Source organism: Trachurus japonicus, chromosome 16 (genome assembly GCF_045865225.1).
Source record: "Trachurus japonicus isolate A0001 chromosome 16, Traja_1.0".
NCBI classification, from domain to species: domain Eukaryota; kingdom Metazoa; phylum Chordata; class Actinopteri; order Carangiformes; family Carangidae; genus Trachurus; species Trachurus japonicus.
In genome coordinates, this window is record NC_140922.1 from 13962126 (window position 1) to 13977335 (window position 15210).

General features: G+C 42.0%; 1 protein-coding gene across 2 annotated transcripts; it reads right to left on the reverse strand.

The window, feature by feature from the left end:
* Positions 1-3638: 3638 nt before the first annotated feature.
* Positions 3639-14982, reverse strand: serinc2l (serine incorporator 2, like). Of its 2 annotated transcripts, none has more exons than XM_085801759.1 (10): positions 14917-14982; positions 11265-11426; positions 10789-10976; positions 10600-10679; positions 10325-10462; positions 9775-9944; positions 9237-9327; positions 6139-6289; positions 5830-6042; positions 3639-5430 (listed from the first exon to the last, which is right to left on the reverse strand). In XM_085801759.1, the coding sequence occupies exons 1-10, from the start codon at positions 14965-14967 to the stop codon at positions 5292-5294; spliced, it is 1383 nt and encodes a 460-aa protein (XP_085657885.1). In that variant the 5' UTR covers positions 14968-14982; the 3' UTR covers positions 3639-5291. The 2 variants fall into 2 exon arrangements, with proteins under 2 accessions (XP_085657885.1, XP_085657886.1); XM_085801760.1 differs by lacking the exon at positions 14917-14982 and adding an exon at positions 12266-12372.
* Positions 14983-15210: the final 228 nt, after the last annotated feature.

A 15210-nucleotide genomic window follows, 5' to 3' on the forward strand; every position in this document is an offset into this window, starting at 1 on the left:
ACTCTCTGCCTCCGCCAGTGGGGTGGCACGCCGAGCCCGCCTCATGAATAATCATGAGCTGGCGGAGCCGGCGATTGGCTGAGACGTGCAGTTCCTGGTTAAGGCAATAATTCCAATTAGCCAGGCAACCTCATGCAGTTGTGGAGAGAGTGATGTGGGTGATCATGCACCCCATGATCTGAACCTTCAGCTACAATATTTAATCTCTCCACACTACTTCCTGATATAGGCCACCCCAAGAATGAATAGCCAAAGAAAAGTGATGCTGACATAGCATCATCATCACAGCAGAGTTAATAATGGAGGTCAGGATGAAGGGCCACAAATCAATTAACTTCTCCCAGATCAATGAGTGAACGTTTGCAGGGTGAGGGGGGAAGTGTCTTTGCTTCCTTTTTTGCACTCATGCTCAGAGTAGGCTACTCCTGCTGGTCTGATGACCCTGCCTGTCTGACCCCAGTGAGGGTCAGATACAGTAAAGGGCAGTGAGCGGAGCAGGCCTGACTGTAGCTGTGGCTCAGTAACCCGCAGATCAAATGGTCCTCTAAAGGTCAGTGAAGATGAGAGCTCACATGTGGCGGTGACTGGGCGGCACACCTCATCTTTTTAGCTTACACATCACTGTCACGGCACACAGGTAGACCATGGAGGCATGAAAGCTGCTCTGAGGACGACACAACAAACAGCAACCGAGCGACTCCATGTATCATGATGTCTTACAGAGGAGGACCTGATGTGGAGTAACTAACACTTCGTCCTCTCTGCACAAGAGTGTACAGTTAGACCCTCTTCTTTTGTGTCTCATATTTTCAGACCTGCCTGTGCATCTGCATCCAGCACGCTGACTCTTTGTTCCCCGAATTGAGAACAGCACCGCAGCAAAAAAAAGGAAAAGGGAAAGTGGGAGGGGGTGGGGGTGGGGGGTGTAGGAAAAAAAAGAAGAGAGGAGAGGCAAAGAGAGACAGTGGGAGGAAGTGAGAGACAGAGCAGGAGAAGGTGGAAGGAGTTGCAGGGACATGCTGTGGTGTGAGCGCTCCGTACTGCTACAATATGACTCTGACAGGCTTATGTAACCAGACTGGCCTGGCATTTGGCTCACAGCAGACGCCGGCTGCACCGACTGTTATATAACTGCATTAGCTGCTCCTCTGAGCTGGGGGGGAGCATGCGCACAGGAGAGCCCTACACACACACAAACACATACACACGCACACACACTTTTAGACTTCTATACTTCCAGCTCAGGACAGAGTGACTGCATTGCACTGCAGCCAGAGAGAGAGGATGGAAATGCATGTATGCAATGAGGAAAAAACCCCACTACAAATCCAGTAGAAGTCAATCTGTTTACTAAAAACAAGCACCTCTGTTAGTACCCACATTTTTCTTGCTGTAGAGAAACTATGCTGAGAGCCTGACAGACATCAGCATCCTCTGCTCCCATCACCCAGCAACAAGTTTCCCATCCCGAAAAGCCTAATTGGGGCTTAATGTTGGGTAAATGTTTCCAGTGCACATGCAGTATGCCAGCAGGGCCCAAACTCAATTAGCTCCCCTGCATGCTGCAGATAATTTAATGGGCCTGGATCCCACTCTTAAAACCCAATTACACCTCAGACAGGCATTTCCAGTCATTCTGTCAAAGAGGTGATCGGGGATGCACAATCCTCTCGCCAAACAACGCTTATCCAAAACAGAATCTGGAGCAGTTGTGCTTTTTATTGTCCATTTATTGTAGCAACAGGCACTGATGAAAAGCTTAAATACTGTGATGACTTATGTAGAGAATGACCTTATTCTTGACAAGTGAAAGTAAAATGCAGCTAAACGCTGACATTTCCCAGCTAACGTGGGAACAGGCGAGTGGAGATTAAGGTCAGGGATAACACTGCAACTGATAACCATTGTTTCAGTCAATCTGCAATTAAAAATCCCAGGATGCCTAACCAGGCATGGCTGCAGAGCTACACTAAGTGGTTCATAATCAGCACTTTACAGCCTCTGATCTCTTATTACAGCGACAAATTGCATCTGATGATAACAGAGGAAATGAAGGTGGGATTTATGACACCGGAGCCAATGGCCAAAGACGGAGAGTGTCTTAATCTACCCTCCGAGAAAAAAATCGAGTTCACATTTGTACACCTGATGATAACAGGTGGAAATAAAAGTGCAATTTATGATGCTTAGCTAATTTGTTCTCAGATGCTGTTGGCTCTGTTCAGAGGCTGTTAAATTTCAGATGGGGCCAATGGAGAGAAGAGTAGAGTGCAAAGAGTTCTTAAGTCTCATGAAACTCAGCTCTGGTGCTTTTGTACAATAAATATTTCAATCACTCAGAGAAGTGAAGAAATAAGAGGCAAGTTTTACCAAAGTATAGTTCTTTAAAGGGTAAAGAGTGAGATTACGTTTAGCCCCGGCTGCAGCAATAAAACCCAAACTATTCAAATCAAGACAGCAGAAGTTTCCCTATCCTGTTTATTTCCATTACATTTGTTTGGTGGTCAGTTTACTGTAATGTATGTGCGTCCTTTGAAGATGATGACGATGATTGTGCAAGACTCTATGGATCCAACCCCCCCTCCATTCCACCTCCTCTGCGTGTCTGACCTATGAAGTGAAACCATGTGTCAGGACAGCGAGTGGTGCAAAGAGACAAGGCAGGACTTCCACTTTACACAACATTCACGCGATGTGGACAGAGTTTATACAAAAAAAAAAAGACCTGACTTGTGACTTTCATTGGTGAAACCTAAGGAGTGTTTGTGAGGAGACCCCACACTGCTGCTGCTGCTGCACACTCAATTTGATTAATCTGCATCAGTGATTTCTTCTAGCATGGTTGTACAGTTGCACTTGTTCATGTACCTGCTCTGTGTTTGACTCAATCTGTTGCTGCCTCCCTGAAGTCTGACTTTCACTATTTGTTTTTTCCTTTTTCTACACTCATAGTTGTTTCTCTGGAGGGTTCGCGGTGGCGTGTATTTTTCCTAAGTCTTTGTTTTGCCCCGCTACACGTGAGGATTTCAGTCTCATAGCTACACTGTGACACAATCCATCAACTCAGGATTGTCTCGGACAGGCAGAGAGGGAGGGGTGGTGTTGTGAGAGGGTGGAAGTCGACAGGAGGTAGTGTGTCCTGAGCAGTTCCAGACAGTGCCAACTCGATTGAGTGACTGTAGCAGCCAGAAGCAACATGTCCCGTCTGCCAGCCAGGCAAGAAGGAAATAACACAGTGGAGGCTGTAAGCACTGGCGCACACACACCGCTCTGTCACCGTACCAGCACAGGGGACAGGTCACAGATTTACTGCTACAACTTAGTCAGGGAGAAGAAGTAAGATCTGGTAAGAGCTGGACTTGTCTAGTGGTACCCTAGTGACTCATTATGGGTAAGAAAATCTTCGGTATAATCAATAATGTCGATGTACTCTAAACTCCCCTAAACATAAACATACCAATTACCTTACTAGTAATTACAGTTGCTCAGTTTATCCAAGGTTTAACATCATCAAAAGTACACAAGGCTTCTATCACTGTTGCATCAAATCATTTTGTGGTTTTACACTGCATTACCATCTATTTGACATTTTTCATACAACTGTAAGGCTTCTACTGAAGCTGCACCGAGACAGTGACTGACTTTAAGTTTTCCATCTTTATTGAAAAGAATGTTTATACATTAATAACAATAGTAATTCATGCCATAGGCCTATGCCTTATGGCATGCAATGACTGACTCACCACAATGTGTAAGGCAAGGCAGAATAAGCACATGTCAGCATTAGTGATAATCTTTTTTTTTTTTCTTTTTTTTGAAATGCCAGACTACAAAAAGGCACTTAATAGTGTTGTTGAAATGTGTTATGATCGAACAGTGGCAAATCTGTCTAATCACCTTTGATAGTGGTGGATAACGGTAAAATGTAAAACACATTTGATATGTTTGGTAAAAAAAAAAATTAACAAAAAATGATTCAATTTATCTCGTCACCTTGAAAAATCCATTCACGATATTCACATGCAGCCAGAGAAACAGGAAGTCTGATTCATGTGTGTGTAGAGGAGAACATAACAAAGGATAACATTTACAGAATCGTACCAAAAAATATTTTCACAAGTACAAAATATACTCACTTTAACTCATTCCATTCACACCGAATTTGAGGTAACTACTATATAATGCATAAATTACTTGAACACCAGTACAACCATCAATACACTATGAAGCTCAATACCATTTAACAGCAATTTATCATTTCTGAAGTGTTTTGCAATCTGTTATTGTTTTGTACGTTACGACATTTAAAAATCCCTTTTCTCATAGACTCTGTAGTACACTCTGCAACATTCTGGAAATAATGGCATCTGTGAGAGCTCAGGTGGCGAGGAGTTCACGCCATCGCCTCCTGAACCGTATTACTGCACATTGCATGATGCTGACTGCTGTGGATCAATACGTGCCTCCCTGCTGCAAATAGACTGCTATACAGGTACAGATCGTTACCGTGGCTGTACAAGGCCAAACAGTCAGACGTGGAAAGGCTTAGCACCGCAGATTAATTACCTTAGGTTGAAGAAGGCGAGGAAGAGCTGAGATTAGACTGGTAGTATGTGAGGACTCTCTGGATCAAGGTGCAAGGACATAGATTTGCATACAGCCTTGCAGTGAGGGGGAAGCCCTGTTATGATCTGCGGGGTGTGTCATCCTAAGTCTTATCTAACTCTCACACTCACCTCACTCTGGGGCTCCTAAAGAGGGCTACCCTGGTTGCCCCAGCAATAAGTCCAAGTCTAATCAGAGGGGGCTCCAGACCTGGCCAATCACAAGACTGATCTCATGGGCCTTAAAAAGGGGGAATCTGTACATGAAATGTCTGAGGTATTGAGAAAGTGCCTTGTTGCTTTGTGATAGTCCAGTAACTGAAATTCAGCCAAAGTATAACGGAGCTCAGACAATCATGCCACACCAAGCAGAAGGTATGGGGTGGCCTAACAAGGTGAGTCATTAGCAAAGTAAATACCTTCTTGTGTCTTATACAGGTTAACTGATAAAAACACATTTTCCCTTTGAAGCATCCATAGTGATTAAAATACTCTGAGAGAAGTAAAATATAAACAACAGCAAAAACAGTTATTTGGAAAGGAAAATAACTAATTTTAAGTATTTCCTTTATAGAATCCTTCCTATTTCATTTAAAGCATCCTTCACACTGCCTACTACATTAGGCAAGATAAACAAACAAACTAAATAAAAGGTGGAAACAAGTACAACCAAAGGACAAGATGTGCTCAGCTGAAATCCCTGTCAGGGAAGATAAAAGGGGCGATGAGGGTCCAGAGGTAGAGGCCAAGGCCCAGCCAGCTGGAGCACATCTTCACCCACACAGCAGGCATGGTGCTCTGCATGGCCTGAGAGGTTGTGTCTGGTCTGAGGGAGACAGAGAGAGAAAAATACAATTTAGAGAAACTGTCCTAACTATTTTTTTCAACCAAGGGTTATAAATCAGTTGAGTACTGTGGAAATATTCAAGTCAAGCTGAAATAATGAGAAATTTCAGGTGAAGTAATGCGCCCTCTGGTGGCCAAAGTTGAGGCCTACAATGCCTGAAACCTTATGATTTCAAAACATCTGGCCATTTTAGAGGCACCAAACACAGGTGTTTTATTTTTTTCCTGTTTATGAGCTCGTTATTTTAATTGGATGCTGATTGTAACATGTTTATGTTTTTTTAAGCACTTTTACTTCCCTTCAGTAACAAGTCAGACAGTCCAAGCTTTGAGCCCCCATTGAACAACACTAAACAATATGTTAAGGACAGACACTTACTGGTACCAGTTGGTGAGAGTCATCATGATGTACAGAGAGGCCAGACAGAGGTGGAAGTGGAAAAAGGAGTAGCTGTAGGTGACTCCCTCCTCCTCATTGTCCACAGCTCTGCGGATACCATCCTCTCCCACGACACCCTCCCCTCCAGCCTCTCCTCCGCTCTCCTCCGTCTGCATCAGCTTGTTTACCTGGGTGTTGCTGGACGAACGGATACTAAGGAAGACAGAAAGCAACAGTTTTACAAAAATCTAAACAAAAACCAGGAGCAGAAAGTGTCATTTGTGACAGTCTGAGCACTGCCTAACCTACCTGGCATAGAGTGTGCAGAAGAGGAAGATGACCAAACCAACAATGCCCTGGGCATCCCACCACTGCACTTGTCCTGCAGAGCTGTCACCAGGTGGCACAGTGGTGCTGACGTTTGACACTAGACTCAATAGGCTCGGGTTACATTTCCGGTCTTAAAAAATAAATATACACACAGCATTAGACGATTTCTACACTCTAACATGTCACAAAAAATGTATTACTATTAGGGGTGCAACGGTACAGGTAGCCCACGGTACGATACGTACCTCGGTTTTTGGCCACGGTTCTCGGTACGGTTTCGGTATGTGTTTTGTGCAGAGAACTTTTTTTTTCTCCCCAAATAATGTTTAAAATTTATATTATTTCTAATATTAGGCTACTACTATTTATAGTATTTCCTTGTAGAGCTCCCCTCTCTCTCTCACTCACACACACACAGGAAGCAGGCTCAACAAACTCTGAGGCCCCGTTTATACGTACCCGGTTATTTTTAAAAACGGAGACATTAACCATCGTTTGCACCCTCCGTTTACACGCAAACGGAGAAAACGCCCCTGAAAACGATGCTTTTTAAAAACTCCGGCCAGGGTGGAGATTTTGGAAAACGCCGTTTTCACGTTTGCATGTAAACGGAGAAAAACGGAGAAAAACTGAGATTTGGGTAGCCAACGTCAGACTCTGACGTCTAACCGTAACCATATTACATAACTTAATAAAATAAATAAATAATAATAATGATAAAATTTAATGCAGACTGATGTGTTCATTGTAAAACATTTATTTATTGATGTAACGTTAAATGGGGTGATTTCTGTACAGAGTCCCGAGGCTGGGCTGCTCTTCTGTCTAGTAACAGTTAACACACATGAAGCTTCACTTTTCATTCAAACAAACAAACTGCTACTGCCACAATTGTTAGATTTCGTCAATGAGACCAACATTTATCTCCTAAAAATAATTTAACCAGCCGGTGGTAAACCTCTAAAAACCTGCGGGTAAGTTAATTAGCGATAGTTTTGTCCCATGGGAGGACGACAGAGGCTGGCCGACCGAGCAGCTTTGCAGAGCGGACACTGTCTCTGTGATGTCCCGGTCGTTGCTCCACAGGTGGAGCTTCACTTCTCCGAAAAAAAAAAAGCTTCACCTCTCCGAGAAACATCGGAGCAAACTTCTAAACAGCTGTCATTTGGATAAACTGGCCGTATATTTGGCATCTAAACAGTTATTTTCACGCATGAAAAAATATTTAAAAACTTTACACACAAGGAGGGCAAGTGACGTTGTTGTTGTTGCGGGATTCTGATTGGCTGACGTGGGCTTGAGCTTCTCGCTACACTGCCACCTACAGGTTTGGCATGCTCTTGACGGCATATACACGGGTTAGTGTAAACGAAACGTTTTCTGAAAACGGACTGGTGTGCACGCAGTGTTTTTTATAAACGGAGAGGGGGAAATGTCTGTTTATGAAAATAGCCGGGCACGTGTAAACGCAGTCTGAGTCAAATCCCGAGCTCAGGGTTGATTGAGCCTGAGCTGAAAACTCTGAGTGTTCGGTTTCAGAACAGCTGATCAGAATTAGTTCAATCAACCCAGAGTACATTGAGCCTGAGGGAGGCGCGTTCACCGTGAGCACAAGAAGCCATCATCAGCCTGCCAGGGAGCAGGTTTGCAACAGAACATGTTGCCGTAGCGACTGACTCAGCATTACGCTGATCCTGCTCTCTGAAACGGAAAACTCTGAGTTTCCCTCATCTCAGGCTCAACATACTCAGAGTTTCCACTAATCTCGCTTTCTGAAACGGACCCCTGAACTGTCTGTGAACAGCCCCTAGCTCGTTGCATCCCCCTAGCTCCTCCTCCCTCTGCACTCCTTTAGTCTTTCATATGGTGAACACTCTGAAGCCACTTTCAAACAGAGATCGGGCTATATTGCCGTCATGGAAGACTGTCACTATGCTGGCAGCCACCACAGTCTCTCACTGGGAAAGTATATTGTGTTTTTTTTAAACAGCCTTTCACTCCCTCTCATCCCTGTCAGTCAACTCCTCCTGCTCGACATCGTCTTTCTATCACGCGAGCACACGGATACGCGACCACACACGTGCAGTGTGCATGGACAGAGTTGTGCTGGAACGCTAATAAAAGCTAAATGTGCTAAATCGTGCTAATAACTAATTAATTTTCCCCGCGATCACAATCAGTGACCGCTCGTGCTGCCGCCTGTTCTTTTTTCCCCTCTTCTGTGTGTGAGCTGCACTTTTCAGTTGCGGGGGCGGGCTTTCGCCTTAAACGGCCAGGCACACACATACACAGCACAGCTGCCTGTAAAGCAGTAAGAGCTGATGGAAGCTGAATCTGAAATATTTTACCGAGAACCGTTGCATCCCTAATTACTATACAGTGAGCCTGTTTACACTTTGACATATCCTTGCACCTCAGAACCCTCACATTTGCATTTGACAATATTACTAAAGTAAAAACAAAGTAAACATTTCCTAGTTCATGAACACTAACTAAATGCTCATGTTTTGCACTTGTATATACACACACGTATATGTTTTTGTTGGTCTCTCTTGTGTTATAAAATAAGGAGCTGGATGCCTATGGCATTTAGAAAAGGTAAAACGTGTGTGTAACATTCATGAAATCTGAGAGCTCTCTGAAAGGGCGAAGACATGTTTCCAAACAAAGTTGAAATCCAGTTCTATATGGACACTTGAGATGAGTTTTCAGTGTCATGTGTAAAGAGACCTCAGATCCCTTAATGTGCAGATACAACTAAAGCTAATGTACGGCAGCAATTGTGCAGTCTACCAAAAGGCAACTGAGCACTAGCTCTAGAGTCACCACAAGCTTCTCTGTCGATATCATTTACCAGCAAAGGCAAATCACATGACATGAGATAAGGAAGGTGCGCTAGCTAGCAGTAAACAATGTAGCCCATTGTTCCCATAACACGCTAGGGAGGACTCACCCATATGGTCAAAATGCTGCAGCAATTAAACCACAAGTGCACATGTTTTAACAGCATAATCATCATGCAACCATAATATAGTAAGGAGAGCTACCACTGAGGAATGACACAGCAAGAGACTCACTTGGGTTGTTGGTCATTGCAGACCAAGTGACATACATAGTGTAGAGGGAGATGAGTGAAGCCTGGAGCAAACCAGAGTGTGGCTGAGCTTCCTGTGAGAAGTAAGAAAAAACAGGATTACAAACTTTCACACAAAGTGCTCTAAATACACGATAAAATACACGTTTTTCATCCAGCTCAACAGATGCTTGTGGAAAATGTATTCTTTGACTTTAGTTCAACAAAGTTACAACTGCGTGTGAGATGGAGAGATTGTAACTGGAACAGTAAAATATAAACTAATGTGCTGCCGTCAAGAAATTCTTTATAACTAACAAATTATATGCAAGTATTTTAAGCATAGCTGAGAGCGCGGAAATGAATTTATAAAGCACTAAACATATTTAATTTGTGATTACATTATGAATTCAATTTTGGTGTTATTTGGAGAAGATGGGGATCAATAACAGTTTGAAAGTCATAAACTTTGTGAATTTGTTGGTGTTTTAATGTGTATCTGTAATCACGTGGCTATGGTCCAACACTGTCCCATACTGTACCTGTATCTTGGGAAGGATTGAGACGATGGAAATAATGATGCAGAAGATCAGGTTGAGGCTGATAAAGACTTTGTGCTCTGTGCAGTCATCCGGTTGTGTGTAGTAAACGTAGAAAAGCACCACAGCAGTGACAGCCAGGGCGTAGTAGAGAACAGTGAAGGACAGCAAGCCTGTAATTTACATAACCACATGTTAAGTTTAATTGCTCAAAACCACAAGTATAATAAAATGAGTTAATGTCTTGCACAGCAGACATTTGTCTTCTAATCAAGAGACAAGAGCAAGAGAAAGGATTCCCACACTGTGTTAACTACTCCAACCAATTAAAAAAAAGTAACATTTCAGTCTTCATCATGTATTGTATAAATTTGACAGTGCCCAATGAAGACCCTTTCTGACTCTTGCCTGTAAGTTGATTTTTTCTTTCAATACGGAACTTATGAGTTTCCTTGGATGTGCATGCTTTACATCCTTTTTGTCCTCTGTAATTTTCTGAGAAATATATAGTTTAAGAGTAAAAGAAACATCTCTTATCTGGTGAATGTTGTACCTGCAAACCAGCATTTGTTGTCACTATTTTCGGCGTTCTCTACCCACACCTTGTTCCAGGAATGGGCAAAGTCAATGAGGAGAATAAGTTGGATGATAATGAAGATGAAGGATCCCACCACTCCAAAGTAAAACCACACTGAAAAAGTGAAGAGGGAAAGTCAGTTTTCTAAAACTAAATAAAAACTCACAAGTCACAAAGTCAGCTTTGTGTGTGCTCAAGATGAGGTTGAGATGTACTGCCATTTATTGTAGCTTATAAGAGCATGTTAGTACCAGTATGAAATGTTCCATCAGGGATGAAAAAGGCTCCCACTGTTATTCCAACCAGGATCAGAAACTTAAAGAACCAGAACCTGGAAAATAACGAACTCACCATCAGAACAATAGAGGTGGAAGAAGCACATTCACATCGACCTCCTCCCTAAGCCACTGAGATTCATATAAGCCAAACAAAGCACTTACCCATTTTGAATAGCTGCACGTGGGTCTTTGCTGCTACGGACGCGAATCATGATGGCGGAGAACAGAAAGAAGAAGCAGGTCATGGCGAAACACATACGGTACACAGACTTGTAGCCCACGAGGACATCGCAGTTGGCGTGGTTTTCAATACCAGGTATAGTGGTTCCTCCTTGGCAAAATCCTGGGATCTGTAACACAAGAAAGTCACATTAAACTAATTTGTAATTAATCTTACCTAGTCGATGTTTACCAGAGAGAATGTATTTAAAAAAAAAAAAAAGTCAATACCTAATGATAAATGGATGAGAATTAGAAAATGACTGCAGTCACTGAACCTTGCCACACATTTTAGACATTTGTTTTATTCAAACTCTAACCAGAGGCTTTAAATATGTCACAACTACCTCCTGTTTTTGATCAGATATTTCTCAAGCTGGTACACACCCATCACACAAATATGTACAATTTGATCTCACCTTGCGGAGCTGTGTTTCCATTCCAGGAAGGATCATGATGACGGACACCATGGTCCCCAGCAGCAAGAAGAAGGAGAAGACCAGCCTGGTGACAGTGGAGTTATTTGAGGAGGGACAGCACGCACACAGCAGACATGGTGCTGAGCCGCACAGACAGGAGGCCTGCAGGAATAGATGAGGGGTTTGTGTGGGAGGGAAATCCAGAGAGTTAGAGCTTTGGGCTGGACAGCCTTTTACAAAATTTGAGGGCCAATATGAATGTGGGCAACTACTTTGGCCGAGCACCATTCACAAATAGATCTTGTTCCATTAGAAATACAAGGATGCTGCTGCAGCATCAGTAATGGCTGCAGTGGGTTTCCAACATGGAATTAAAATGGATAAGCATAAACCACACCTCAAATACAAAACATAACTAACTAACTACAGTCACGAGTCTGAATCTAGGGCAGAACAAACCTTTGGCATTTATGATGGTCACAGGTACCTACTGTATGTAGCACACACAGATAAAGACAAGAGTTCACCTCATTTTATCTGAAGCTACTTACTCTGGCCTAGCTAGCCCATTTGAAGCTAAACGGACACTTCTCTCAAAGCAGCCTGACCAGGAGTTAGACATATTAGTAATATGTGCTAATAACTTGGTGGCGTTTGCTGAACTGTGTGAATTGTGTGGCTAGCTGGGTTACATGTTTACACAAGTGCCAAAGGCCCATTATTACACTTCCTCTATTTCTATTTTCCTTCGTCATTCACTAGCTTGCTAAACCAATTTACTTTTTTTAAGCATTTAAACTAGTATTTATCTGCGTACAAAATGGGTATAACAGGAGCTGTTTACCGGAACTGTCACGTAGTTGGCACTTCACCACCTACCGTTCCTCGGCGAGCTAACGTTAACCTCAGTTTACTTCATGTAGCTAAAAGCTAACGTTAACGTTAACAAAAGCCTTCTGTTGACACTAGAGATAGTAGCGATGTCGGTGATATATACTTACACAGCTGGCTAAAGAGCACAAGGCCAGACAAGCTCCCATTTTGGCATTAAAGTGGTGAAATTAACGGGACCGTACCGACGCCACTCGCAGCCTTCAACAATAACAGCACACACTAATAGACGGAACCTGCTCTACGGCTTTTCAAAATAAAAGCCTTAGCAGTTGACTTGCTCATTTTTCAAAAGGAAATTGTTTTACCCAGAGTGATTTCAGTGTATAACACCATGCTGACTTTTTTTTTCCTTTTCTTTTTTTTTAATGAATGACAACCCATCACTTGCATGGTTAGTGGATTACACTTGTATTGCAGCAGCCTGTTTATTTCCACCAGTCCAAAATGAGTCCAGGTCTGCCTGGTGCCCACAGTGGATAACACGATGGTAAATGTGGGGACTTTGAAACGCACCATCTGTTCTCTTGCTCAGCATCCCAGGAGCTGAGTGTCTGTTCTTTAAAATTACACAGACAGCAAAAGGGAGACTGTCAGGTGCTGACAGAAGCCTCTTCAAAGCCCCTGCTGTTGGTAGTGTACCAGCACAGTGGGGAGCCAACAGTGGTTGGGTTATTAATAGTCCCTTTAAAACCTAACCTGGAGCATGGAATAATTTGCCAAATACGCACATAATTTAATAGCAAGTTGGGGTAATGAGTCCTAGTATGCCGAGTAAAATTAATGAGCTTGGACATGTCTCAGATGACCACTTAACGAAAACACAACAATTAATCAGTATTAAATTGAGTTTATACTTGAAAACAAACCCATGAGAACACAGTTATAGTCATAAATATGCAACATGGATGGGTTTTGCTGTTTATTCTTAAATTCACTGTATACAATAAGAATCCTATGGTGCTACCACAGATCATAACTCTAGCTATGAGAATAAGTAGACCACAATTTTCATCTATGAGATACACACTATATCATACCTGAGATATAGCTAAGATATAGCTGAGATTAAATTTTGTGTTTTTTTAATTTGATGGTGCAGTGTTTCTTCGATACTCATATGTTATTTGAATTACAGAGCAGTCATTTGTGCACTTTTTTGTCAGGTTGATTTCTCTGTCCAACACTAGGTAGCAGCATTTAACCATCCATCCATCCATCCATCCATCTTCTCTTCTCCCGCTTCATCCGGACCAGCATAACCAGCATTTTACATTTGAGCTATTCCAGTTCAATGAGCATTAATGAATGTATTTCACATTGAAACAGATTTGTCAGCAGATGTTCTAAACATCCATGCCTAGACAAAAAAGCTGAACTTATGAACTTAACTAATTTTAAACTATGGTAGATGTGTCATGCGCTGAAAGGACTGCAGTTACTGTGAACGTTTGGGGACATTGTTTCTCTGTGATTTAATGCTGCATGTCTCAACATGCCACTTCGAAAAACACCAGCAGCAACAACAGTCAACTCTAATCTGTCAGAACATATCAGAGCTGTTTCTGTTCTTCTCATGACCTGAAGATAAAATTATTCAATAGATGCATCTAGTGACTGGATATACAAAAGTGGGAAGTTAAGTCAAAGCAATTCTTTATATTGTCAAACAATCTGTGCAATTTCCATCTATCTGTTAGTTTAGGATGAAAGACAGTGGGTCTGTTTGCACAGATTAATATGAGGAATATCTGTCAGTCAATATATTAAATGCATTTTGTCTAAATCTACACTACGAATGTGTCTGTAGTTGTGGTGCTGAATACCGGCATCGACAGATATTATTCAGACTCTTTCATGCTGCATGGCTAATAGGTGGCCAGTAAAACACGAAGAGCTGTAAACATGATAGTTTTAAAGCTTTAAAGGTTGCATCACTTCTCTGCAACACATTGACGAACTGATCTTAAAGACAGAGATGGGTAAAATTTTCAGAGGTTTGGGAGGGCATTTGAAATATGAAACACTAATTCAAACTATAAATATAATCTATTTTATTGCCACTTTTCACCTCAGATAAGAGTAGGGAGCTTCTGGGAGTGAGAAAATACCACATACCTTAATTATCCTCACATTTGATAGAACTCTGGGTTCATGTTTTAATATCAGACTCAGTGTCCATTGAGTATAGTTGAAGGAAAGTTGAGCGACCCCAAGATTCCTTGAGGATAAAGGGAAAATTGGTTTCAAGAAAAATGCAGTGAGAATTCAGTAGTTGCTGTTACTGTAACACTATTTGGGGGGCTTAAAGTTTATGATTAAACAAAGTTGTTTAAGGCTAGCTGTAACCAACTTTGTCCAGAATGTTCTGGTTTAGGATTATCTGTGAGAAACACCCTCCCTACAGTCAGAAAAGTGATGGGAGACACAAGTTACAGACTGATACAGTTGTCAAAAACAGCAACCTAAAAATATATACAAATGGTTAATTAATCTATATGTGTCAAAATATTTCACCTGATCTGTAAATTGTTCTAGAACTTGTGTAAAAGAAAAATGTTGACATGAATTCACCTTCATGCAAACATTTTCTCCTATATTCTACTATCACTCAGCAACCAAGTTTCTCCACAGGAATCAAAGTAACACTAGATAGTGTTTTTTCTTTCTTTTCTTTTTTAAAAAGAAGACTTTGTACAACAAACCTCTGTCATCCACTGGCAACTTTAGCCACTCATCTGTTTGAGTGTAATAAAGTCACCTCTTTGTTCTGGTACTTGCAGCAGATGCCAGCTGATGTCTGCCTCTCCATAATCTTGCTTGCTTGATGCAGTTGCCAGGATTAAAAGTTTGCTCTCATCCATCACTGCTGTTTCATCACTCACTCTTAGGAGTTTCTTGTAGTTTTCCCCTTAAACAAGAGCTGCAACAAAGAAAAAGGTGTTGGTTCCAGTTCCAGATATTTTTATTGGCAATAGAAGAGTGACATGCAAATACATTCAAAAACAAATCTAGACAACATTGAGCCTGGAAAACTGACAAAAGTCAAGTGATG

Excerpts from the sequence above, each read along its gene's own strand:
- serinc2l (XM_085801759.1), bottom strand. The coding sequence starts at position 14,967 with ATGGAGAGGCAGACATCAGCTGGCATCTGCTGCAAGTACCAGAACAAA. Across the intron at positions 10,463-10,599 it reads TGATGGAACATTTCATACTG|TGTGGTTTTACTTTGGAGTG; the intron begins GTACTAACATGC and ends TCACTTTTTCAG. Across the intron at positions 5,431-5,829 it reads ACTCTCACCAACTGGTACCA|ACCAGACACAACCTCTCAGG; the intron begins GTAAGTGTCTGT and ends TGTCTCCCTCAG.